Genomic DNA, 26,378 nt, shown 5'->3' on the forward strand with positions numbered 1-26,378 from the left:
TACTTCTCAAATCCTCCTGGAATCTGTTATGTTTATTAGACATTGTGTCCATGTTATTCTTCTTTGTCATTCATTTGTCAACATGCTTATTTCTGTAACGAACAGTTTCGTTTAATCCTTCCATATAAAGGCACAACTTGTTCTACACTTCAACACACTTCATTCTCATGGTAACTCCCATTCGCTACCCAGGATTTTACTGTATAAACATACAATGCATTTGTATTTCTTTGTACATAAACATTCCAACAGAAAGACATATGGCTAATCAGATCACAGGTAACATATTTATAACTGATAACTAATGTTAATTAAACAATGTGCACATAAAACCTCAGCTGGACCGCAGTCTCTCTTTTCCCTCCCGGCGCCTGTTAGTTCAGTTGCTATAACAACGGTAAACAAAACACACTATTAACAACTGTGTTAATAATGCTAAATAAGTTCTTAGAATGGTTACGCTGTGAGAGTAGAATGATTACAGACCCTACTAACTTGTAAACAGGATATAACAGGAGGCAGAAACAAATCCGTACGTCTCAATCCAGATTACAGATTACAGAGCACACTGCCTCCTACTGGTATCTTTCTGCTACTGCAATAAAGTTAATTAAAATAGATGCCAAATCTCGAAATTAGAAATATACATAAAAATAATTAATTCAATATCAAAATAGAAAAAGAAAATAACAGAAACCATTACTTTTGTTGCTTCCAAAAAACAAAAAAATGATATTTTTTTGATGCAATATTTGTTTTTAATTTATCATCAACTTAAGTGAAAATTAAATAATCACTTTTATTTTATTTACAGTTTTATATTATTTTCCTTTCACATTCAGTATTTATCAAATATTTGTAGTTTATTGTCACTTTACATTTTTTATTCTGTATGTCTTAAATATTTACTGTCATGTTTTTTTATCATGCATTGATTTATTTTATCCTGTAATATTTTTGCTTTTATCCATTAATGTATAGATTTATTTTTTTGACCATGTTTTAATATTTATACCGTTTTGATTTTCCACTCATTTCCTATCAACAGGTAGGAAATGAACAGGACATTTTAAGAATGTAAGAGTTAACTTGCTTCAGTGAAATCACATGAACAACCTCAGAGCTGCTGAGGGTTTTCATTCTCTACTCGTCTGCAGAACTGTTCTGAAACTCTGACTGGTTTAACACCCATTTGGACCCGCAGACACTCAGTGCAGTTTGTGCTGTTTCTGTCAAGAAGCCAATCATCTTTATTTACTCCAAGCAACCCCAACAGAGTTCCGGCCCAAGCAACCCAAGCGGAGCTCCAGCAGATTTTACTGCTGTATGCGCTGTACAACAGCTGCTGGAAAAACAAAAGCGTTTTGTTGTTGACTATCCATCCATAAAGCTCTTGCTGCATTTTTGTTGGTTGTGCAGGAGGCTCCATTTTTGCTTTTCAAAGTTGTACGGTTGTATAATTGTGCATCTGTTTGCAGTCATTTTCACATATGAGTGTAAACGCTGAGTTGGGGGTGTGGCCAGAAGCAGCTTATTTGGATTTAAAGTGACAGGAAGCCTTAAAACAGCTCATAGACCCATAGATCTACCCTAACCAATCAGAACAGCTCCCCTATCAGCGTGACCTGTTACCAAACCAGCACAGCAAGTGGAAAAGTAAAACTGAATCAATAAAATTGAGTCAACATGGCTTTATGGATGTGGACGGAGGAGTTTTCCAAGGTTCCCTCTCCTACAGACTGTTTCCCGGCAGAAGTCCAGTCTCTCTGAGGACGGTGTTGACAGCAGAGGAAAGGCGAGCGCTGTAGTTAAGGAGTCGGCCATCATAAATCATCTGCTTTGGCTTCAGTTCTGTTGGTCCTCGGGATCTGCAGAAACAGGAAGTAGAGGCAAAGGTCAGCGCTTGGCTTTGACCTTTAAACAGGACAGGATTCATTCTGGGGCACATTTGGTTTTATGACATCTGGGGTTCGTTTGGATCGCATCCTTCAAAGTATTTCTGACTTTAAGATTTGAGAAGTTAAATAATCTAGTCTTGGTCTCCATTAAAATCGTTGTGAATTTATGCGCAAGTGTAAAATTTTTATCAACTGGTTCAGTATGGAACATTGTGACCGTTGGTTTTCAAGCTAAAAATCAATAACAGAAACATACTGGTGAACCTGAAGGCGCTGACTTACTTGATGTGGTACATCCTGGCCAACTTCCTGTCCACCCAGACGCAGACTCTCTTCGCCCTCAGCACTCCGTGGACGGTCACGGCGAACATGCCTCGGGGGTTGACGATGGTCTTGAAGTTGCGATATCCAAACGGAGGCTTGATGGGCTCGCTGTACAGGTGGGCCAGGATGTTGATCCCTGAGACGTTCTGCCACTGGTCCTGCTGGGGCAGCGTCTTGGGCGCTGGAGGGGTCAGGAAAAACTCACTGGGAACCCAGTTATTCTGAAACATGTAGCACCTCTCTGCGCCAAACTTCCTCTCCAGCTGTTCCAGTAACTTCAACCAGCTGTGGAGAAGATGAGGAAAAAGTAAAACTCTTAACTTTGGGCAAAAAGCATAAATAAATAAAAAAATTAAAAGTGAGCTACGCTAACCCTAAAGCACTAATCATTCACATTAGTACTTCTAATGCTAATGTGCTACAACAACATGGTTTTTAGCGGAAGCTAATGCTAAAATGCTAATGCGCTGCTGTCCGTTTTTTTTGTGTTTTTGTTTCTGTATCTTTCTTGTTTAAAATAAAGTTATAGAGTCAAAAACCAGAGAAAATACAGAGAGGAAACAGAAATGCAGCATAAACAGTCTTGTCCTTTCAAAATAAAAGCATGAGTAGACCTTTATGCCGATACCAAAATCAAACTTTCAACTTGTCAAACTTTATTCTACTGTAAGTTTACTAAACGGCGGAGTAAATTAGAGATTTAGAATTTATGCAGAAAAATTAACTTAAGGGGAAGCTAAGTGTGCTAAATGTTTTCACAGTTAGCAACACAAAATTAGCTCTGCTAATGCGCTATTAGCAGAGCTAATCTGAGTGGAAACAGAAGCTCTACCTGCCGACCGTCTGCGGCAGGATGAACTCGTCCGGGTCGTGCAGCGCCACGTATCTGGACCGGTACATGAATCTGTACAGGCAGTCGTTGAGCGCCGGGATCTGACCGAAGTAGTGGATGTCACCAGGATCCTGATCAGGTTTAGCTCTTCGAGAAACATTCAGGTACTTTGACAGAGACCAAGGAACCACCACTACTAGACCTGGAGAGACACAGGGATGAGTGGATTTACGCAACACCTCAACAGACGAGAAGCTTTTTAAACCGTTAATCACTGTAATACAATGGCTTCCTAGCAAACATAGCTAAGACATAATCATTTCTGATCACTGAACTTACCTTTTCTTGTGTAATAGTCCAGAACTCGCTGGACGTCGGCGCTGCAGTTAGTTTTGTAGACGGCAACTTTGTTCACTCCCAGTAACTGAAGCATCTCCAAACTCTGGACCAGCTGAAAGCGAGAGCAGAATCTAAGTTTCTATCAGGTTAACGTCAGATTCATGTCAGCGTAAACATTAGAAAACATGTTTAATGTTGAACGATTCTCCTGCTACCTGCAGGACGTTGGTGAAGTTGTACATGGTGGAGAAACAGCTGGTCACGTTGTAAAGGAAGGAGTGGCTCTTTGCTTTCTGATTCTTCACCTCCAGAAACTCAAGATCAACTTTTAAATCACAAAAAGAAAAACAAGCATGTTTAGAATTTAGAATTTAATATCAAAATTCTAACTTTCATTTCAGAATTCTGACTTTTTTGCTCAGAAGTAAAAGTCAGAATTAGGACTTTAATCTGACTTTAATCCCATAGGATTAAAGTCAGAAATCTGATTTTTTTTTTTCAGTGGCCCTAATCCTCCTGCCTGAAAGTCTCCTGAGATAAAATAAAGTCTATGTTTACAAATGTGTCTAAGATATTTGACTATAGTCGTTAGCATCATCAAGCCTGTTAGCCGTCATTCCTAAAGGTTGTCAAAGTTCCTCCGTACCTTTTTTTTTTTTTTAGGTTTTATTTCCTTTCTTTTTTGTACCTTTCTTGTCGATGGCCGTTGAGGTGATGGTGACGTAGTTCGGCGCGCCGCAGCCTGGTGGGACTGAACACATGATGTCCGCCGTGCTGTGCGGGAAGCCAAAGTGATCGCTGTGGAGGCTGACGGTCGCCATGGAGACGTGCATCTGCCTGAGGCAGAGCAGGTGGCAGCTCAGGTCGACTTTCTCACCACGAAAAACTATGGCTATCACCCGGACCTGACACGAAAACACACATTTTTATACGTCCTTCTACTTTTTTATGGTAACCACCAAAATGAACACCAGTCAGGTGAGACCATGAACATTCATGTGCCAGAATCTATCGATATCATTGAAATAAGCTGTGAGTATTTCTTAAAATTAAATAATACTGAACATCTTTTCACACTTTTTTTTTTGGTAGTGGTGCTAATTTAGAAAAATTTCCAAGGAATATTTAAATGTGACTTTTGTTCCTATTTTGATCACAGTCTGTGGGGGCGTTGCAGCGTGACGTCACAAGATGCTGCCCCGCTCTCCGGACTGATTGATGGGATTTGGGAGTATGCAGATAAAAACGGCTTTGATTTAATTGATAAAGTGATATCAATTAAATCTATTTATGGAATGTCAAACTTGGAAATTTTGAGATGAATCTCAGAAATCTTCTAGAAAAAAACTTGGTAGTTTCTGAGTTCAGAAATAAACTCAATAAACTCCCGTATTTTTTTATTTCTAGAAAAATTCTGAAATTACTTGCAACATGTCTGGTTTTTTTGATCAAATGTTTGACTTTTCAAACTCAGAAAGTTTCTTGTTTTTTCTAGAAAATTCCAGAGTTTGAGCTAAAAATTTCAGTCTTTTTGCAGAATTTAATCTTCCCTTTTCTTTTTTCTTGAAAACAGTGTCATACAATCATCATCATCGTCCTCCTCCTCCTGCAGCTGCCAGCGAACCCAAATGACCTGCTGACTGTTTTTTTAAGAGATGCTGCTGCTGGACACTGAGCAGGTTCTTCCAGAGAGAAGAAAAGGTCTTAAAATAAAAAATTTCAGTATCTGTCACTTTCACTGTTGTCCCTCTGAACATACAAAACATTCCCACCTGTTAACATGTGGCAGGATTAAGAAATAATCTGTGTTTTCCTCTTTCCGAGATGTAATTGTTATGAGTATCAATGCAGACACGTTTGAGCTCCATGAAGCAGAAACTATAATGAGGTTTTAATTCTCCATCAAGTGTGGAAACATTTTAATATTCAAATATTTACATCTTTAGAGGCACAAAAAAGTGATTTTCAAACTAAATTACGACAGTAACAAGTCGGCAAAACATTTAGAGAATGCAAAGATGCTAGCAGGTAGTTGTATTTATTTAAGTATTATATTTTTCTCATTGTTTAGGTGTCAGATTTTCCAATAATGCATGAAAAAAATCTTTGTTCCATTACAATAATCAAACTTTCCTGTTACTTTTGCATATTTCCACTAATATGTTGATCTCAGTAAGAGGTAAATGCTAAACAATCTGAACACACGTAGCGTTTTATCCAGTCCAGAGGACTCCAAAGCTCTTCACACATTTATTCTGGATGTTTGTAGAATTATTTATTTCTTGCCTGTGTTTTCAGAACAAACACACAAAGGAACGCCTGTCATGATGCTCCCATGCAACCAGGAGGGGTTTTCTGGTTGGCATGTTGCTCATGTTACCAGCTATTAGCACAGCAGTGGTTGTAATGTTACAGATAAGCAGCGTTTCTGGATGAATGTGTTTCACTTACTTCCTTTTTACTTGTTCGATGCTCCAAATATGCAGATAAAAGCAAAGTTTTTGTGCCTTGGACTCTGAGCAGAGTGGCTGATTGACCTCTGAGAACTGCAAGAGGAAAACATGTCAACACATCAAAATATTCCTCACCTGTCAAACAGCTGGAAGGTCAAAGGTTACAACATAAATGAACCTGACTTATGTGATGAGTTCCATAATAATGATGAAAGTGTTCTTGTTGCTTTGTCAGATTATTTCACTGATATCAAAACACTTTTCTAATGTAAGTGAAACAATACTTTTTTAATATTAAGGAATTATTGACTTAAAACAAGCTCCTATATCTTGTTGAAAAGTTAATTGTAAGTTAGTTTCGTCTTATTTAAAGTGTAATATTTACACTAGAAAAATACTTGGTAAGATTTTGTGTTTTTACAGTGTGCTGTAAAAACACAAAATATTTAAAATATTACATTTTATTTGTTGCTTAGTAGGTAAAAATAGAGTAATTTCCATAAAGTTCCCTTGTGTTTGAAAATAAAAGTAAATGTTGGTTCCTGCATGTGTTCAGCTTCGTGATGGAAAATGTTTGGACAGCCCTGAAATCAGAGTAACTGGTTTCATCCACTCAGTTACATTTACTTTAGTAACCTTTGGAAAAAATGGATGTTTACTACACTGCACTTTTTACTTTTATTATGAAGTCTCTCCTCTTACTTGAGTAAAATTTCTGGATTTTCCTCCCACTGAATGAAAAACAAAATGTTTTAACCAAAACCTCACCAGACAGACTCACACCTGCAGCTTCTGTTAAAGTTTTTTATTGAAAGAAACTGATTTGGAAAAACTTTATTTTTTTTCCAAATTTTGTAAATTTTTGTTACTTATATGAATTATTGTCATTCTGACCCTTAAAACACAACATTTTCCACTTAATTTCATATTTTGATCCATCAAATGATGTAATTTTTAAATGTTAAATGATTGATAGTTTAATCAGTTACTTTTTACCAAATACATTTTTACTCAAGTAATTTCTTGCTACTTTTTACTTTTGAGTAAAAACACATTGAAGTAGCTCTGATCTTACTACTTTTAGGTACCAAACTGCTGATTTCTGTCAGCTCAGTAATTTGTTCCAGCTTCCTGCAGGTGTCATGATAACCAAATGGTTTGTTGCTCTAATAAATGTGCAGAAGTCAAAATGAAACCCAGTGACTCGTTTTCTGTGTTTGCAGTTGGAGTTTGTTAACCCGTCCCACTGCGACGCCCTGCATGGCGTCATGAACACGCTTCAGCTGACCTGTGAGGCCCGCCGTCACCGTTGGAGTTTCAGTCGGTTGAGCTGAAGGTGGCGCTGTCGGGCTCCGCAGCCGGAGAATCCAGCCTGGCCTGCAGAGCAACAAAGAGCCGGTGCCACATTAAAGCCCAACCACATGAATGCATACTGATCCGAATATGAAATATGAGCTCTTGCTGCTGCCTGAACCGGTTGGATCGCACTGAAGGAATGAAACATGACCACTCATGTTTTTAAGATTGCTTGAGTTTTGTTTAACAAATGATGACACTGTCGCTACATGATCCTCCTGGAGGAGTGAATCCTGCAAGTCTGCTGCCTTTTCCATCTAATCGCTCAAACTGGAATTATAAAAATACATTTGCTTAGTGGAAACGAGGTGGAAACTCGTCTCTGTGTAGAATGAGGTGATTTTTCAGCTGCAGCTTCACTAAACTTTAACGGAAACAAATTTTTCACATTACCAGTCACAAGATGAACAACCAGATGTTACTACTGCTGGAAACGACAAAGAAGACGACAGGAAGTGGTGGGATGAATGACGTACACAAAGGTTTTATGAATTAATGGAATCACAGAAATTATGAAATTGTGTTTTTTCGACATTAGCAGAAAATCAACAAAGATTTGTAACGAAAACGCAGCAAGTGACTCAAAACAATCTGACAGGTTTCCATAGACAAACAACTTTCTAAGCTATTTTAAATAATAAACTGAGCTTACCACACAGACTGATAACCAGAATCCACAGGAATGAATGAATGAATGAACGAACCACTGAAGGAGAGATGTGCTGTAGCAGGTTAAAGCTATAAATGCTCATTTCCACCTGAAGTCTCAAAACAAAAACATGCAGAATAAAAACGACTTTTTGTTAAAAGCTTGAAGACATTTGTAGTTAACTGAGGCCAAATAAAAGAAAAACTTAACTAGAATTTATGTTTAAAGTCTAATATGTAGAACTGTTGACTTCCCCAGCTACCATCCTGTTCTCCTAATGTAGAATCAATAAAATTGATTATTTCTCCACCCTGGGAACGTATCAGTGTTTCTAAGCTGCATCTGCTGCCAAACATCAAACTAATAACGGGTGTCTTCCTCTCCCTGTCAGCGGAAACGTTTTGTCTGTAGAAAAGCAGATCTCCGTGTTTTCCTCCCACCTGAACGTCCAGAGCAGCATAACGTAGGAAACCGTCACGATGAAGCAAAACGTCCAGGATTTCAGCTTCTGCAGGCCAGGCAGCTCCAGGATGTGACTCATTGGAAAAATGTCTGATATTTCTCTGACTCTTTAAATTAAAAACTGGAGAAAAGTGAGGAAGTTCTCCCTCCCCTCTCCGCTGCTTCTGGTTGAGGCGTCTGCTGCATCTTCTCAGTGCCAACGTTTATCTGTTAAAGGGGTGGATCATTTGTTTCCATTTACATGAAGTGGAGCAGGAAGTTTTTATGTGGCAATCTCATGTCTACCTGTGTTACCTGTTCATCAGCTTCACGTGACGCCACATTTCAGCATAATAAACTGGAAACTTCTTGTTTTGCTGCACGGCATCAAATAAAGGAGCGGTTCAGTCCGAGTCCTACGGCAGAGAGAGAACTGGTGCTCATCCATGCAACGGCTCGCTTCAGCTGCATCTAAATGGGTTTACCGACATGAGAGACGGGACGGTCCGTTCTGCTGAACGGCGTCTGAAGCAGGAAGGTTCTGGGTTTGAATCCTGGTTGGGTTCAGACCCAGGAATGTGGATCTCTCCCGGTAAAGGGGCAGTCCGTGTTTTGCCTTTTCCAGGCACTTTCTGCCATTTTATAGCATCATCAAGTCACTTCAGTCATTATAAAAATACCATGCATGTCAAATATGACTTAAAAAAATTTATGCCTGCTCTTTCTGAAGCTCTGCCTCCAGGAAGTCATCCCAACATGGCTCCTCTATTAACCCTTTAATGGGCTAGGTCCACCCAGGCATTTTGCACAGCTGAATGGTTGCCATGGAGATTAATGAGTGAAAGAATCAAAGCAAAACTCCAGGTTTGTTTTCGATGTGGGAAACAAATACAACTTAAACTGTAAACCGGTCATAGGGTTCCATCTTTCTGTTTCTGTTTAAAATTTGACATTTTCATGTAAATTTGTTTAGTTCCTCAGTATTGTTGCCTGAAGCCGTCTCAGTGCTGCCCTCTACTGGTGGAAACGGTACGACTTTGACACAGAAAAGTCAATTTCTTTACTTTTTTCTTTGGGGAAAAAAGTTGCTCATCTCTCCTACACGTGGCCACGCCCCTCTGTGTCCTGGCCCCGCCCACTTCCTACTTTTAAACATTTTCAGGGGCGGAGCTGGTTACAGTTTGGAATTTCAAAATGTTCAGACCGTCCTGCTTGATTTTGTGAGTAAATATTTACTGTCATTACTGTAAATATTACTGAACCAGATAATGACCAAAGAGTAGAAACAGGTAAAAAAAAATAAAAATCTGATTTAAGGTTCCAGCAAATTTACAGTATGAAGGAGAAATTTTGAGCAAAATTAGAAAAACTTTGCAGTCAGAGTTGAATTAAAGCAAAGACTCACATTTGATTTTCATTGTTTTATCGTTGTGCATCTCCTGTCTTGTGTTTCTACTTTATCTTCATCCTGCAGTGGGACGGTTGGATGCTTCTAACATTTCCCTCTCCAAGATTTTAATTTGTTAGATGATTTTACCCTAATTAAAGTTAAAATGTCCTGATCTGTGCTGGCGGCCAAATTTGAATCATTTCTAAGTCATAAGTCATTCCATCCGTCTGACGTCTCCGTCTCAGCTTGGTGCCCTTTTCTCCAACTCCTCAGATCGTCCTTCAACAAGAACAGACTGTAACCCATTGTTTCTTTATAAAAAGGCCCTTTTCCAGCTTTATCTTCACTTAAAAGATGCAGAAGTGTTTCAGAAATAGTTTTAATTTACAGTAACATATAAAGTCAGAAACATATGGTCCATATATAAATTGATTAAATGTCCTTTCTGCTGATGATGTGAACACGTCCGGCTCACTCAGGCAGGAGCCGGGTCTCATTGAGCACGGCGTTGACGGCGGCCGTCAGGCGGCCGCTGTAGCTCAGCAGCCGGCCGTCATAAACCAGCTGCTGGGCTTTCAGTCCATTTTGTCCTCGAGCTCTGCAGAAACACAGAGGGAAACGTCCGGAAATGTCACAGTTTCTACGATCAAACATATGAAGCGACGCAAAAACACCATAAATATTCATGATTTTAAATGCTATTATTGCCGAGTCTGGTTTGCAATAACCTATCGGAAATCAAGCAGTTTAAATGTTGACGGTGTTCTTATGAAATGTGTAACTCTTGTTTTATTGAGTCGGTTTTAACATTTTCAGTCAGAGTCGCTGAACAGCATCGTAAGGATGCCCGAGTCTGGTTCCCTCCTCCAAACCCGTTCAATCTGCAGAACCAGAGAAACGAGGAAGCCAAGGCGATCCTCTTCATCGCTCTGCAGGCTGTTGAATCTGCTCAAAGCTACAGGCTGATTAATGCAACAGAAAGTTACATTTATCCTCGTTAGCCTCATTAATAATTTGAGATGAGCTTAAACAACTGTGTTGGTAATTACATATTCTGTATGGATGTTGTGCTGTATGTTTTATTGTGTTTTTTCTTGATGTTATTTATCTTCAAAGCAAATTGCCCCTTTATTGTCTTTGGGGGACAATAAAGTTTATCTGACCTGAACTGAAAAGTTGCATAAAATCATCAGAATCACAAATTCTTTGGGACGATTTAAGGACAAATTCAACCAACCAACATTGGGGAGGATTTGGTTGATGTCCAGGTGAGAAGGAAAGAAATTTCCTTGCGTTTGGTTTACATCTTTTCAGCTGTTTAAGGTTGAACAGTTCTGCAGTTCATAGCTGAAGGTTGTTAGAGACTTTTTGGTATCATTTTGTTATTACTTTAGTTCATATTCAGTCTAATGTTAATCAATAGTTAATCAACATTCAGTCTACAGATTATTAAAGTGTTCTCTTCCTTCTGTGTGCATAAACTGACCTGGAGGCCCCATCTGCTTGTTTGTCTTCATGTGAAACAGTTATCTGTGTGTTTCCCAGACCTTAAATTATGTTTCCACAGCTGCCTCCTTATCAACCGGAATACTCCCTGCCTTAGAAACTGCCTGTGTGCAGTAGTATATTGCTTGATAATAAAAGACAAGCTGTAACCAAAGGTCTCCAGACGCTCAGTGAACGGCTCGGAGGAGCAGTTTGCTGAGTCTTCTCCTTTTGCAAAAACTTGGCCATAAAATTCATATACGTTGTCTGTGGTTCTTTTATGTAGGTTCGAGAAAAAATACCTATCAAGGTGAATCCATTTGTTCTGTCAGGTCGATGTGCAGTGCTGGCTTACTTGGTGTGGTACATGTGGGCGGTCTTCCTGTCCACCCAGGCGCAGTTCTCCTGCGACCGCAGCACTCCGTGGACGGTGACGACGAACACGGACCGAGGGTTGGCGATGATCTTGTAGTTGTTGAAGACCGGTTTGGGTTGAACAGGTTCGCTGTACAGGTGAGTCAGGATGTTGACCCCGAATACGTTGTGCCAGCGGCCCAACGCAGGCAGGACGTTTGGCGGCGGAGGACGCTCCGTAAATTCGGTGGGGAACCAGTTGTTCTCGAAGTTAAAGCACCGGTCAACGCCGTGTCTTTTCTCCAGAAGCGGCAGCAGCTGCGACCAGCTGCAGGAAGCAGGTCCGAATCAGTGAAACACTTTCAAAAGGCGGAACAGGAGGGAAAACACAAAGGAGTTGAGCCAACTCAACTCAAAGATCTGCTACGTTTCATCAAGAGCTACGAAAACAGCTTCACTGATCCAATCGCATGGTGAAAATAGTTCGCAGCTGTCTTGTGATTGGTCAGAAGCTTGCTGACGCGTTTAATGGAGTTCGGTTGTGAGGTGTGAATGCTAATCAAACTTTGATCTCTGGTCCTCCAAACCTTGGTCTGGGTTCGGCTGAAGTGAACTCCGGTTCGGTTTGAATGCGTATGTGAACGCCAAGCGGACCAAAGACCGCTGCAAAAGCAGGAAGTGGAAAACAGTGCAGGGCATTCTGGGTAAATAAAACCAAAACAAACCTGTTAGCTTAGCGCCATCAGGAGAAACGACCTGTGGTCTTTCACCAAAGACTAAAGAGAAATCCTACAACCCCTAATATCTTCTTCTTCTATGGTGGCAGTTTGCAGGCTTGGTGTATTACCGCCATCAACTGGACGAAGACGTTATCCAGAAATTCAATTTATCTTTAAAACCTTAAAATAACTATACTACACACACACACACACTCACACACACACTTAATTTTGTGTCTTTTAAATATTTAATAAGTGGTTGAATTATATCTTGTGATTGATGCTTCCCTAATAAATTAGCTGTAGTTATTGAACTTCCGTTTCTTTCCCATGTCGTATTCCTAATACCCGACACCATTTTAGTGAAGAAAGAAGTTGTGCTCAGGTTTTCATGTTGTTTCCTTCAGTGGTTCTTGATGTAGCGCCCCCACAGGTGAGGAGGGAAACATGATATCCTTGAACATATTTTCTTGGATTTGTTGTTCTGCATAAATAAACTTTCTCTCCTGTTTTCATCCACGCTGGGCGATCAAACACCTTCAACTTCCTTTGAGCAATATAATCACCATCACATCATCACTGGCTGTTTGAAAAAGAATCATGAAACCTTTTTCTGCCACTTCAAAATCATGAAATACTTTTTGGTGATCTTGCAGGTGAAGAGCCAGTTAAACACAGTGAAGTAAATTGATGTAATTAGATATTTAAGGCTAAATGTCACCTGGAACCGGTCAGCTCTCAGTACCTGTCGACTGTCTGCGGCAGGATGAGCTCGTCCGGGTCGTGCAGCGCCACGTATTTGGACCGGTACATGAATCTGTACAGGCAGTCGTTGAGCGCCGGGATCTGACCGAAGTAGTGGATGTCACCAGGATCCTGATCAGGTTTAGCGCGACGAGAAACCTTCAGATACTTTGACAGAGACCAAGGAACCACCTCCACTAGACCTGCAGAAAGACGGCTGCTTTTAGTTCACACTCAGACAATTAAAAGGAAACAAAAAACTAAATATAAAACCCAAACAGCAGAATATTTCTGCATTGTTGAACCTCATGCATGTGTTGTGTATTTGAAAATAACGTATCAATGTTGTCATCAAAGGGTCAAAAAGAAAAGCAAAACATTTTCCCTCAAATATTTCCATTGTAATAAAATTAATCTTCAGTTTAGAGCTACTTCTTAACCCCTAGAACCCGACGGACCCACCGGTGGGTCCAGCTGCCGGGACCTCGGCTCGCTCTGTAAACAAAGGCTCCACGTGCCTTTAAATTTTTTTTATTTTTTATTATCCGCTAAAAGAGGCTTTGATCTTTCAAAAACTATTCCGCATAAAGGTTTTGCCCAAAATGTTAAGTTTAAATTTATTTATACCCCCTGAGGGTGTACGAGGTCCAAACCAATAATCAATAAGTTCATCTCAGTGTTCATGGATCTGATTTCTGAGACGCCTCACATTTCCACACAGTTAAAAAGTTCATCCAGTCTTTTAGACTTCTGCTAAATTATTCACCAAGATAAAATAAAAACAGCTGTTTTGATCAGCTGCAAAAAGCCGACACTTTGCATCTGGACTGACTGTCAGAAGAAAAGTCGTTTCATCATTTACTCTTCTATCGCCCCCATGGTGTCACTTCCACCTCAACCTCTGAGTTGATTTCAGGCTTCTCTTGTTTTAATGTACTGAGTAATAGTTGGTTTTTAAATGTGCTTTATCAAAGGATTTGCAGGCTGTCCGTGTCGCATCTTCTCTCATAGGAAAGAACAAAGTAAAAACTAAAAATTCAAACTATGTTAAAAACATAACAGTAACTATAACTGAGGATAAGTTTCCCCTCCACAAACGGTTTTGAAGGCGTTTTACTTTTTTAACTCATGCATCGTTTTCATATATTAAATATTAAGCAAAGTGCTGTGCTATGCTAACCGTGTTTATGAAGGTGTGAGTCAGTGTGCTGGACCTTTGTCGGTGTAGTAGTCCAGGACGCGCTGCGTCTCGTTGCTGCAGTTCGTCTTGTAGATGACGATTCTGTTCACACCCAGCAACTGCAGCATCTCCACCGTCTGCACCAGCTGCAACACAGTTTGCACTGTAAAAATCAGCCTGAACTTACAGAGTTAATTTCCAAAGCAGTGATGCAGAAAATGATCTTTGGTTTGGAATTAGCTTCGCTTCAAGGTTTGATTTGAACATTTCTGATGCTGTTTGTCACCTTAAAATGTGTTTCAATGCACTTTGAGCTGCCTTGTTGATCAAATGTGCTAAAAACAAATTACCTTGATTGATTGATTGATTGATTGATGTTACCTGCAGGATGTTGGTGTAGTTGTACATGGTGGAGAAACAGCTGGTGAAGTTGTACGGAAAGACGGTCAGTGCTTTTTGATTCTGAACCTCCAAAAACTCGAGATCAGCTTCATCTAACCCACAAAGAGAGAAGACGATATTCCTCAAAAATAACCAAGATGGCCGCCACCCTTCTTCCATCACATGAGGTGTGCCTCAGGGCTCTATTCTCTTCACCAGCTACCTTCTTTCTCTTGACAATGTTTCAATATCCAACATTTGCAGACGACGCTCAGCTCCACGTCGCTACGTTCACACAGCAGGCAAATACCAACTAAATCCGATTTTTATTTTGCACGTATTCGACCTAAATCTGATCTTTTTAATTGTGCCTCTTCCCTGTGTTGGACTATATCAGATACATTTCAGATAGTTTTCAAAGTGTTTGCAGTCTGAACGGTCATGTCGCATTTCATCCAACGTTTACGTCATTCATGTGAGACGGGAGTCAGAATTCAGCACCAGAAGAAACCAAACACAGTAAGTCCAGATGTAAACAGTGGCTGAAAATGATAATTATTACTCTGAGTCAGTGAACGCATCACATCACAATCCAAACACACTTCTCTACAGACGCTGCAGTCAAAGCCTGTTGCTGTTAGCTACGCTCTCTTATCAGCTCCCTTCGTTTGATTCGATCCGCTGTTCATGCCGTCGGCTCTCATCGCTGAATAAATTTAAAACGGATCCAAAGACGGCAGCAGAAATGATGACTTCCATGAACAGAACGCTGCTGTGTGGCGTCTGCGAGGAGGATAGCAACTAGTTACATTTTTTATTATTATTATTATTGTTAGGAATACTTTTACTCCTCTGTGCTTTTTACTTTTACTTGAGTAATTTTATTGTAAAGTGTTTCTACTCTTCAGTAAAATTTCTGGATTTTCTTCCACTGAAAGAAAAACAAACATGTTTTAAGCAGAAAGTCACCAGACAGACTCAGACCTGCAGATTCTGTTAAACTTTCTTCACTTTTTTATTGAAAGAAACTGATTTGGAAAATAAAATATTTTGCTCAATTTTTTTTGTGACTTCTATGAATTATTGTCATTTTAGTCCTGAAAATGTCATGATGTCATTTTTAAATTATTATAATTTGATCAGGAACTCTGTGCTTCAGTAGACTTTTTACCAAATACATTTTCACTACTCAAGCTGTGCTTCTCTCCACTCTGGGGTTGAAAACTGCTCAGACGTTTGGTCACAATGTTTCACAATGCTGTGTGAACGTAGCCTAACAAACCAAAGTCGTATCTCCTGTCCCCTCCACCTGGTTACCTGAAATAAAATCCTGGCCTGCATGCTTCCACCTGCGTTACCATAGCAACCCATGCAGCGCTGCGGTACCTGGGTTCCTGATGGCCGCTGAGGTGACGGCTACGTGGGTCGGCGCCTGGCAGGCCGGCGGCAGCGGGCAGGAGACGTCGGCCGTCCCGTACGGAAAGCCGAAGTGATCCCAGTGGATGTCGACGGAGGCTCTGGAGACGTGAAGCTGCTCCCTGCAGCGCAGGCTGCACCGAAGAGACACTTCCTCTTTACGGAACATGATGGCGATAACAAGAACCTGACAAAATAATAAATTTGATTAAATCATCTAATGCGTCTTCCATGGAACTCAATCAGCTCAAAAAGAAACATCTCAGAAAACTGAATAATCAGATATTCAAAGCAGAAAAACGTTTTAAATATCATCCCACTGATGGATTCAAATGAACAGAAAAACAAACATTTGAACATGGATGTTAATTATGAATAAACTGTTTGGATCGTGGGTTGTTTTGGGGTTTATTTCAATCTAGTTCCATCAGCCTCGTTTCTATTTTACTTTTTCTTAGTGATTCTAGTTTATTACGTTTATTTCTTCTGTCTAATTATTCTTAATTACGTTTCCTCTGTTTAGTTTTGATTAACTGTTAGACTCTCCCTCGCCCCTGTCCCTCTCTCTCTCACCTGTAATCAGCCAATCAGCTCAGGTCCTTTGCTCCACATTCTCTCTCCCAGTATTTACACACCTTTAAATCATGTCATTTCCCAGATTTTCCCAGTTCCTGTGATTTTTTGTTCTCCTCTGGCTCCCTGTGCTCCCATGTTTTTTTAATCTTTATTTTTCCATTAAATCTTCATCTGAACGCCTCAGCTGCTCTGCATTCGGTTCCTCTTTAACGTTCTGGATCTCCAGAACCAGAACAAACATGGAAAAGCAGCTTTCAGCTTCTATGCACCACAAATCTGGATCAGACTTCCAGAAAACTGCAAAACGGCCGAAACACCGAGTTCCTTTAGATCAAGACTGAAAACCTGTTTGGAGCTGCTGTTCATAACACTGACCAACATATTTACCCTGATTAATGATGCCAACAACGGCACTTGATAAATGTAACATCTCTTATTGTTTTCTATGATATTTTATGGTTTTATGATGTAAACTTTAAACTTCATTTCTGCTGAAATGAGCTGCACAAGTGAAGCTGATTAAACATTAACTTTGGCGTTTATATGTACAGTTGCACTGGATGCAGTGGCTTTCTTCAGCTTTGCCAGTAAAGCCTCTTATGTTTGTGTTGTAAATGTTGCTTTTAATCTTATTCTTGTTTTATGGGACTGTGTGAGAGTCGCTGATGGAATATTACGGAAATATTCTGTCAGCGATAAAAAGTAGCCAAAAAAGACCAAAAATTTCTAGACCAATTTCAAATATTTACAAGAAAAAAGTATTGTCTGACGTCAAAAAGTGGCAAATTTACAATAATTTCCTTCCCTGCTCCCAAAAAGAAAAGGCATAAATTTACACTGTTAAAATAAAGGTATGCTCTGACACCATGTTTCTCAGCCCCATGCTCACTGCTCTGCAGGGTTTAGACGTTTTCTTGTTTTAACACGCCTGGTTCAGAGGATTCCAGCCTGTTCATCCGTCGTCAGGGGAAGTCAAGTGAGCTGAAGCAGAGAAACGTGTAAAACATGCAGCGAGCCTTGAGAAGCGGGTTGAGAAACAACGAGCTGACGTTTTAATTTCAGAAATTTACAGGAGAAAAAATAAAAGATTTAATCTCAGGTTGAGGTGGTAGCAGAACAATATCTCCCAAATCCCATGTGAGGCGTTGAAGCTGCAGTTTGCAACTTTTTTGAAAAAAATATTTTCTACATAACTGTTAAAACGCTCACCATGTTGTTACAGATAATCCGTGAAAAGATTAATCTCCTCCCTGAACTACTACTCCCATCTGAAAACTGCACCAAAAATCAACCAATTAGAGCCAGGGGGAGGGGCTTGGCGCTGTCACTCAACCTCATGCATGTGCTGCTACATATGCTAATGGTGGAGAAACAACTTCCAGTTACAGGAAAACTGTTTGTTCACCATCACTGGCAGTCATACTAACCAGCCTGAGCATTCATTTTCTTTCAGAGAGAAAGTGGGGAGGAGGGAGAAGGACGAGCAACGCCGCACAACACTGTGATTGACAGCACTAAGACCCGCCTCCTGGCTCTGGGAGAAGGCAGATTGATTTTTTTCACTGATTATCTGTCTCATAAACAGCAACGACATGGTAACAGTTTCAACAGAAATAAAAAAAAATGTTCATAAAAATTCCATCCTGCAGCTTTAATGCGGTTCTGCAGCCGGGACAAATTGTTCTGATCCAAAGAAACAAACCCAGACAAATATTCACATGTGAATCTCCTAAACTTACTAGCTCAGTCTTAGAGGACGCGTCAGCTTCTGTCACAAATGTCTGGCTTTTTTTACTAAATATTTGTTTTCTACATCTGCAAAATTAATCTTGAAAATTCCAAGTTTGTTTTTTGTGCCCACATTTTCGCTGTGTGGGCAGAAACCAGTTTTCCTCCATGCCTCTGTGAACTCAGACGTCTGCTGACAACTAATCAGCACATTCCAATCAACAACTTTACATGCCACTTTGGCAGCAACTTTCCCACATCGAAGGAATTGAAACTTTAACAGGGCGTATAAAGACACCAGGTGATGCAGGCTCTGATGGGAACAGCCTGCTTCCTTCCCAGAACGCATGTTTTCATGTTGCATCACAGATTCCAGGGATTTTTTTCTTACCTTCCTGGGTTTGGTTCGATGCTCCAGAAAAGCAGACACCAGCAGCGTTTTGGAGCCTTTAACTCTTATCAGATGGGCCGACTGTCCTTTGAGAACTGGAAGAAGAAAAACATTAAAACATGCTAATCAGGAAGAAGCTAAATGGAAACATTCAGTTTGGTGGATAACAAAACAGAATCAGTGGGATCAATCAGGTGTAATCATGGGGAGCAGCGATTGGTGTTGGTTCATTCACACCAGTCCCGTTTAAAACGCTTTAATCCAAATGCAGTCTGATTTCCAGAAGGTCCAGTTTGGTTGCTGAGGTGTGAATGCTAAGCTAACTCTGGTCCTCCAAACCTCGGTTCGGTTCGGTTGAAGTGAACTCTGGTTCGCCAAGCGGACCGAAGACCGCTCCCAAAGCAGGAAATGGGCTACAGTGCAGGGCATTCTGGGTAAATACAACCAAAACAAACATGCTGCAGCTCGCGTTCTCACTAAAACCAGGAAGATAGAGACATAACACCAGTGTTAAAGTCCCTACACTGGCTCCCTGTAGCTCAGAGTATAGACTTCAAAATACTGTCGTTAGTTTATAAATCACTGAACGGTTTAGCACCACAATACATTAAAGATCTGTTATTGCTGTACCAACCGTCTAGACCCCTCAGATCTTCTGGTTCTGGTTCTGCTCTCCATCCCCAGAACCAGAACCAAACGAGGAGAAGCAGCATTCAGTTTTATGCACCACAAATTTGGAACAAACTTCCAGAAAACTGTAAAACAGCTGAAACACTGGGTGCCTTTAAATCTCAACTTAAAACCCACCTGTGGCTAAATTAGGGTTAGAGTGCGGGTTTTGATGTCATCGATGTTTTTAATGTTTTTCTTTTTCTTTTTATCTATTTATTAATTTCTCTTTCTCACTGTTTACGTTTTAATGATATACATGATAACAACAGAAACGTAAGTGAATTTTAAAAGAGCTATATCTAGAGGTTAGAGTCCTTGTCAAACGGCGTTTTGACTAAAGTCCGAAGGGTTGGAGTCCCAGTTGACGGCGTCTCAACTAAAGTTCTACAGCTTTTTATTTCTCTTTCTCACTGTTTACGTTTTAATTATGTTTTTTAAATCTCTTTCTCACTGTTTATTACATGCTGTTTTTATTTTAATTATGTAAAGCACTTTGAAATGCCTTGCCGCTGAAATGTGCTATACAAATAAAATTTGATTGATTGATTGATGATGCTAGCCTAGCGCCAGTGGGAGAAATGGCTCCTGGTATTTAGCCAAAGACAAAAAAGAAATCCTCCAACTGCTAATATCTGACGCCTCCAGTTTTGTTTACATTTGTGAAGAAGGAAGTCACGCTCAGCTTTTTCTTCTGAGGTTTTCATGTAGTTTCCATTAGTTTTTCTTGACGCAGCGCCCCCACAGGCGAGGAGGGGAACAGGTTGGTCAAAGGCAGAGGTCTCCAGAGCGCCACAGAAATTTAAAGTTTTTCAAACAAACTTTTGGTGACTATTTTTTATTTTATCTGCCCAATGACAAACTAAAAATATGTATTTTAATCAAATTAAAACTGATATGCAGATCATAGTTTCAAAAATTTGAGGGTAGATTATTTCCTTATTTAAAAAGATTTGGTTTTGAAGAAAAAAAAAAGGGTCAATGTTTGTTGTTGTAGTTACTACAAAAATATGATAAATGCATAAACTTTAGTGAATGGGAATCTATTGTTTTTTTAACAATATTTTTCCCCCCTAAAACATTAAAAATCTGCATCTGTTCTTGATTTTCTCTGTTCTCTAATTGAGCATCGCTGCAGATAAAAGCACAGCGTGGGACCTGTAGTTCCTGTGGTTTGGTTCTGGACCCAGGCCGGCTCGTCTGACAGCTGCATCATGTACTTCTGGGGAGGCAACATCCTGTCTGACCTGCAGAGCAACAAAAACAGACAGTTTAATATTCCACCTCTCTGATCAGCCTAAACAACTACAAATTGAAACAGCCAGTGGAGATAATTAATTCATCTATAATAATCATCCAGACACAAAGTAGCATAAATAAGTTATTTTCTCATTGTTCCATCAAGTCCATGACATTTAGTGGATTAAACAGACCTGAGCAGCTGATTAATGTTTCCTGTTTTTCTAAACATGAGCAATTCTGGCTGCCCATTAATCTGGGAAGGATGTAAGTCAATCGTTCTGCAGAGAAACAGTAAAGTTGTTTCTTTTTTCCCTCTAAAATGAAGCAACAGCACGTTGGAGGTTAGAGTCTCCGATCCTCCAGCCTTCCTGGCAGGAGTTGGCTGGATACTTAATGTGATTTTACTCAACGCGTCTGGGAGGAAATTTATACAAAATGAACTTTGAAGACAAAATTTCACTGATTTAATGGTAGTAATTACAAGGAGACAGGAAAACCAGGATCCTCCAGAAAAGGAGGAGTGGACTGAAATTACTGAAGAAATGTATATAAAGGAGAGAGATTACTTTTTAATTAATGTACGAATGGATGGATTTATTAGGAATCTGAAGAAACTGTGGCAGTATTTGGCTTTGAAAGCAGGTATAGTAAAGGCTCAACAGGAATTATGTAAAGAGATTATTTCATATTTTCTTTTTGTTTCCTGCAACATTGTCACTTTCATTTTGTGTTTTACTTTCATCCTTTTAACATCTTTCCCAATCACATTCCTCATACTCTGCCTGAGCGATGGGTTTTTATGAGATGGTTTGTTTTATTTTCACTCTTTCAATATATAATGTAAGAAAAGAGGAAAAAGAAAATTAAGTCATGTTAGTCTCCAAATTCACTCGAAACACAGGATTTGTTTACTCATATCGCCACGGAAGAGAGTTAGAGACAGAAAATAAGAACCATAATTCTTCAAATCAACAAAATGCAACTTCATCAGTTCCACTCAGCCACCAATTCATTTCTGACATTTCATGTCAATTTCATTTCATGATTCTTGTTTATATTTGAGTGGCCATGCAGGTGATCCCAAACAGCAAAACCGCAGCAAATCTACAACAGAATGACAACGACTGAAACAACAGGAAGAAAAAGGAGCTTATTATGTATTTTTTATTATACTCCCATCCACTCAGACGCAGCTGAGGCTAAACCTGATTTCTGTCTGTATGTTTCATCCACAGCTTCCACTCATTTTAGGAAAAGTCAGAATCTTGAGATAAAAAGTCTGAATTTTACAAAAAGTCTGAATTTTGGGCTCCATGTCCAGTAATGACCATAGAGATGATGCCAACAGCAAATCTACAACAGAATGCTTAGTTTTTTTTCTTATTAGAACAAATCCACATTTTGCAGTGAGTGAATCACTGATAGGAAGAAAGTGGAGCTTACTGTGTTTTTCATTACATTCCCATCAGCTGAACCTGACTCTGTCTGTCCGCCTCGTCGCTCCAGAGCTTCACCCACCTGAAGGTCCAGAGCAGCAGAGCGACACCGAGGATGAAGACGAGGCTGTAGGTCACAGACCTCAGCTGCTTCAGCGCCGGCGGCTCCAGAACGCGGCTCATGGTGGAAATAATCCACTCAGCTCTGATCCCAGGTAGGAACTATCAGAACTTCGACTCATTAAGGCGTGGAGTCCAGATCCGCTTTCAGATCTTATCAACCTGAAGCAGAGCAGGTGAAAGACAGAGGGGAGGAAGCTCACCTCGCCTTATCTGCTCAGTTAATTATTAACAGTTATGCTAAATATCTCTTCTAATGCCTCAGTTCCACCTAATAGTTTATTTAAGGGGACATTTAACTGTCAAAATTATTTGAATGTTTCATTTTTTTCCTTTTTATGCTTTCCATGTTATTTTTGTTTAATGTAAATGTGGCAGTGATTGTCAAACCAAACGTTATATAAAGGTTTGACCTAAAGGCACAGATGCGCTGACCTGATGCTTCGTACGCATGCAAAACAAGTCCAACGTCCAAAACTTCAAGGTCACTTTTCATGATTTACCGTTTCCAATTGGACAAGAAAGCAAAAAATATCAAACTTTACATCGTTTCCTCAGGTAAAAACCCAGAGCTGACCCAGTGCATGCTGGTCCCATACCAGTCACTGACCAGACCCACCGTTCAAAAAAAAGAAACAAAAATAGATAAAACAATTATTAATCTACAAATAAACTCTGAATAACCCCAAAAATAAAATAAAGAATAGCTCCAGCAGTAAACGGTTAAATATAAAGCGAACTCTGCGAGGAAACTCTTCGCTCTGTTCAGACGCTCAGTGAGTGAGGCTGGTTCTTATGGAGGACTAATGCTGCCAAAATCAACCAGAAATACAGAAATAAACAAACAGCTTGTTAAAGTAATCAATTAGCCAAATGTTGTATCCAAAGAAACTAAAAAAATGTTTTTTAATTATATTTTATGGCATAAATTATCAGTTTATAACTTTTATTAATGTAACATAATCACTTATTTAATTTTTCACTTTATTTCCAATTTAATAGTTTTATTAATTCCTTTTGCCATATTCTGTATTTATCAAATATCTTTATTGTCACATTTTTAATATTTGTTTAGATTCTGTATTTGTTACATATTTACTGTTTTCTTTTTACATTGATTTATTTCATCCTGTAATATTCCCTCTTTAAATTTTCTCCTTTGTCCATTTATGTACAGATTTATTTTTTTCTTTCCTTTGTGTTTTTTTTTATTTTACTTTTTGAAAGATGTTAAGTGAGAGAGAAGAGAAAAATGAAAATTTCCGTGTCTAATATGAAATCATGTTACAGAGGAAAATCGGAAAATCAAACAAAAGGGTTGGAGACACTGAAAACTCAGAGTTGAATTTAAATGCCCATCAATTTCACAATGCAAATTGTTTTCAATTATCAATCACATCCATATTTATAATTCCCGATAAATCTCAAGATTTCTATATTTTTTCTGGCAAATTTTCACATTTTAAAACTCAGAAATGTCAAAGTTTTTTTCTAGAAAAGTCCTGAATTTAATTATGGTTTTAGGAAATTGCCTGTTTTCAATCTAAGACATTGTCAGGTTTTTGCTAGAAAATCGTTCCTTTTTTTGGCTCTTTCTTTCGATCTACAACGGCCCCTTATTTAATCTCCACTTCCCAGAAATTTCAACAATATTTTGTTGTTTGATCAACAGAAACATCAGTATCTGACAGCAGAAACACACTGAAAGGTAACTATAAAGGATCAATTCCAGAAATCCTAGAAAAATTAAATTTAGCAGAGTTTTAGTTTTTCAGGAAATCAGAAACTGAAATTATTCTGTCTGCCCCAACAAACTCTCCCAAGACTCTAAGATAAATATTTTATTGTCCATTTATATGGTGAAATAAAACAGAACCACACAGCTGACCATCACTGCAGGATTACTTTGGGTAGAAACATTTTTAACTGTTCCTGGATACAAACCTTAATGTGCCACATTGTAAACACTGCTATGTCCTAACCAGGGCCGATCCAAGCCTTTTTGGGGCCCTGAGCACGTTTTCATTTGGGGCCCCAATACCAACATGTCAACACCAGATGCTTTATCGTTCCTAAGCTGCACTAACTGTGTAACACGGCTTCTATCATTTGTAATTAGCTAACAAAGTAACGATGTTATTATGGCTGCTGGTTTTAACTTTACTGATGAAGAAAACAACAACAAACAAAAATAGGATTTTGAAAAGCAGACAGAAGTTTAAGTGTGTCACATTATTTTAACTCTCTGAAAGTATTATCTGATAAACACTAAATTCACAGTAAACGAGTTAAGAAGTTTAATGTCTTATATTTCTAAAACAGTGGCAAAGCTAACAGCAGGAAGAGATTAAAATATGTACCAACTGTAAAAATGATATAGAAATTGTTTTCCCATTTTTAAGTAGCGATTAGTTTGTATTTTTCAATGATTTTTGTCATGTTAGCTTTTGCTCTTGGGGGCCCCTAGTGGTCTGGAGGCCCTAAGCAGGTGCTTAACTCGCACATGCCTTGGGCCGGCCCTGGCTCTAGTACTGTTTGAAGTGAGTGGCAAGGCTGCCCAGTCCAGCAGCAGCGTTCACCAGTGAGTCATGAAGCTTTGGGCTGGAAAGTTTCATTGCTTCGTCTGCGGAGCGTTTCCACCCACCTGAAGATGAGGAGCAGCAGCATGAGGCAGAGGATGATGAAGGTCAGGCTGGGCAGCAGCCTCCTCAGTAGCAGCAGGTCCAGAACTTGAGTCATGGAGGGTCCAGAACTGATCCCAGCTCACACCGACTCCTGCTGCCTTCTGGGTGCCGGTGGTTTGGGCTGCTGGTTCCCAGTGGGCGTGGCTGGATCGTCAACACATTGGGATCAGCTGGTTCCAGTGTTCCCAGCATCAAAACTCACTGGACTCTGGGTCAGACAGGGAAACAGCTGGTTGTTTGCTAATTATTTGCTGCTGTTGCAGAACAAACCAAATCAGCTCCTTACACTGTAAAAACAAAAATAAATTAACTGGTTAAACACTGTAGTTCAGCTAAAATAAGACAAAACTAACAAGTAACTTTTCAACAAGATGTAGGGGCTTGTTTTAAGTCAACAATCCTTGAATATTGATAAAAGTACCAGTTCAGATTTTTTCACTTATAGTGTGTGTCAAACTAAAGGTCCAGGGGCCAAATCTGGACCGCTGTAGCTTTTTACGTGGCCCTCTGGCCTACGAATTTCATAAATATGTCCCTCCAGTGTTTCACAAATTTACAAAATTCACACAAAAATCAACAACCGCCCATATTTTTCTGATATTACTGCTAATTTTTCTCAATTTTTTTCAGAAACATTGGGTTTAAGCGACAGCTGCTTCGGTCTGAGTTGCTTGAGTTATAGCTTGTGATAAATATGGCAAGTAATAAAAAAATCACATCACACATTAGCACAAATATAGTAAAAATCTCCAAATATTTATACAAAATTCTGGAGGGACTGGTGAAAACACTTATTGAATACCGAAACAAACTGCTATTTATTAAAACTATAATATTTATTTGCAACAAAAAATGGCAGAAGTTGAAGAACTGAGACTTTGGAACGTATCCAGATGTACATCGCCTAGATCCACTCCCTCAATCTGGGAGATGTTTGCTGTAAATGTCTGACTATATAATATCAGAGTCTTAATGTTGTAAATTTATGCCTTTAATGATGGGAAATTTAAACACGTGAAATTCTAATGAAGATTTTTTTTTATAAATATGTGAAATTAATCTGGAAATTCCAGATTAATTTCACATGTTCATAAAAATGTTTCCAATTAAATAAATGATGTGGATGTTTTTAATAAACCTTTAAATTTGAACCATTTGTACTCAGTTTGCAGGTCACTAAAAGAACGCAGGCCATCATTGTTCATAAGGTCTTTGAGGACATTGACACCCTTATCTCTCCACCGAGGGAAGGAGAATGGCTTGTTTCCAATGAGGATGGAAAAGTTATTAAATATAGGAGAGTGTTTATGCCACTTCAGGTTGGTTTGTGTGATTCAGCACTGAATGACAGGTTCTAAGAAGAGAAGAAATTATGGGTCCTAATTGTGATTTAGCTTCTTTGGGAGGTATATTAGAATATATCAAGTCCTCCAGCTTGTATGGTTTGGATAGATTTTCTTCAGTTGGTTTCCAAGAAACAGAGACCTCAGGATTCAATCATACAAGCAAAGATCAGCGCACAAAGGACCAAAAATACATCTTAAAATTCGGTGACCTAAGCCCTCCAAGTG

The 26,378-nt window shown here is 39.3% G+C and overlaps 2 protein-coding genes across 2 annotated transcripts; both read right to left on the reverse strand.

Annotated features, from left to right (window-relative positions):
- On the reverse strand, nt 1-8,827 carry LOC106914264 (uncharacterized). The gene is made up of 10 exons (XM_088011578.1): nt 8,608-8,827; nt 8,292-8,520; nt 7,135-7,223; nt 5,845-5,939; nt 4,082-4,298; nt 3,609-3,718; nt 3,394-3,505; nt 3,055-3,256; nt 2,181-2,507; nt 1-1,868 (listed from the first exon to the last, which is right to left on the reverse strand). The coding sequence occupies exons 2-10, from the start codon at nt 8,390-8,392 to the stop codon at nt 1,733-1,735; spliced, it is 1,389 nt and encodes a 462-aa protein (XP_087867704.1). The 5' UTR covers nt 8,393-8,520; nt 8,608-8,827; the 3' UTR covers nt 1-1,732.
- Nucleotides 8,828-10,045: 1,218 nt separating this feature from the next.
- LOC106914283 (uncharacterized) lies at nt 10,046-24,990 on the reverse strand. The gene is made up of 9 exons (XM_088011579.1): nt 24,768-24,990; nt 20,484-20,572; nt 18,657-18,751; nt 15,932-16,148; nt 14,546-14,658; nt 14,199-14,310; nt 12,986-13,187; nt 11,523-11,849; nt 10,046-10,280 (listed from the first exon to the last, which is right to left on the reverse strand). Exons 1-9 carry the CDS (start codon nt 24,860-24,862, stop codon nt 10,154-10,156), a joined length of 1,377 nt encoding a protein of 458 aa, XP_087867705.1. The 5' UTR covers nt 24,863-24,990; the 3' UTR covers nt 10,046-10,153.
- Between the last annotated feature and the right edge of the window lie 1,388 nt (nt 24,991-26,378).

This window comes from Poecilia mexicana, unplaced genomic scaffold, assembly GCF_051168715.1.
Source record: "Poecilia mexicana isolate PSO_F unplaced genomic scaffold, ASM5116871v1 scaffold_13, whole genome shotgun sequence".
NCBI classification, from domain to species: Eukaryota; Metazoa; Chordata; class Actinopteri; order Cyprinodontiformes; family Poeciliidae; genus Poecilia; species Poecilia mexicana.

Coding starts and splice junctions, on each gene's coding strand:
- LOC106914264 (XM_088011578.1), bottom strand. CDS start 8,392: ATGAGTCACATCCTGGAGCTGCCTGGCCTGCAGAAGCTGAAATCCTGG. Junction 4,299..5,844: donor ATCGAACAAGTAAAAAGGAA/GTAAGTGAAACA, acceptor TTTTCGTGTCAG/GTCCGGGTGATAGCCATAGT. Junction 3,719..4,081: donor AACGGCCATCGACAAGAAAG/GTACAAAAAAGA, acceptor GTGATTTAAAAG/TTGATCTTGAGTTTCTGGAG.
- LOC106914283 (XM_088011579.1), bottom strand. CDS start 24,862: ATGACTCAAGTTCTGGACCTGCTGCTACTGAGGAGGCTGCTGCCCAGC. Junction 11,850..12,985: donor CTGCCGCAGACAGTCGACAG/GTACTGAGAGCT, acceptor TGCTTCCTGCAG/CTGGTCGCAGCTGCTGCCGC. Junction 10,281..11,522: donor GCCCACATGTACCACACCAA/GTAAGCCAGCAC, acceptor GTGTTTCTGCAG/AGCTCGAGGACAAAATGGAC.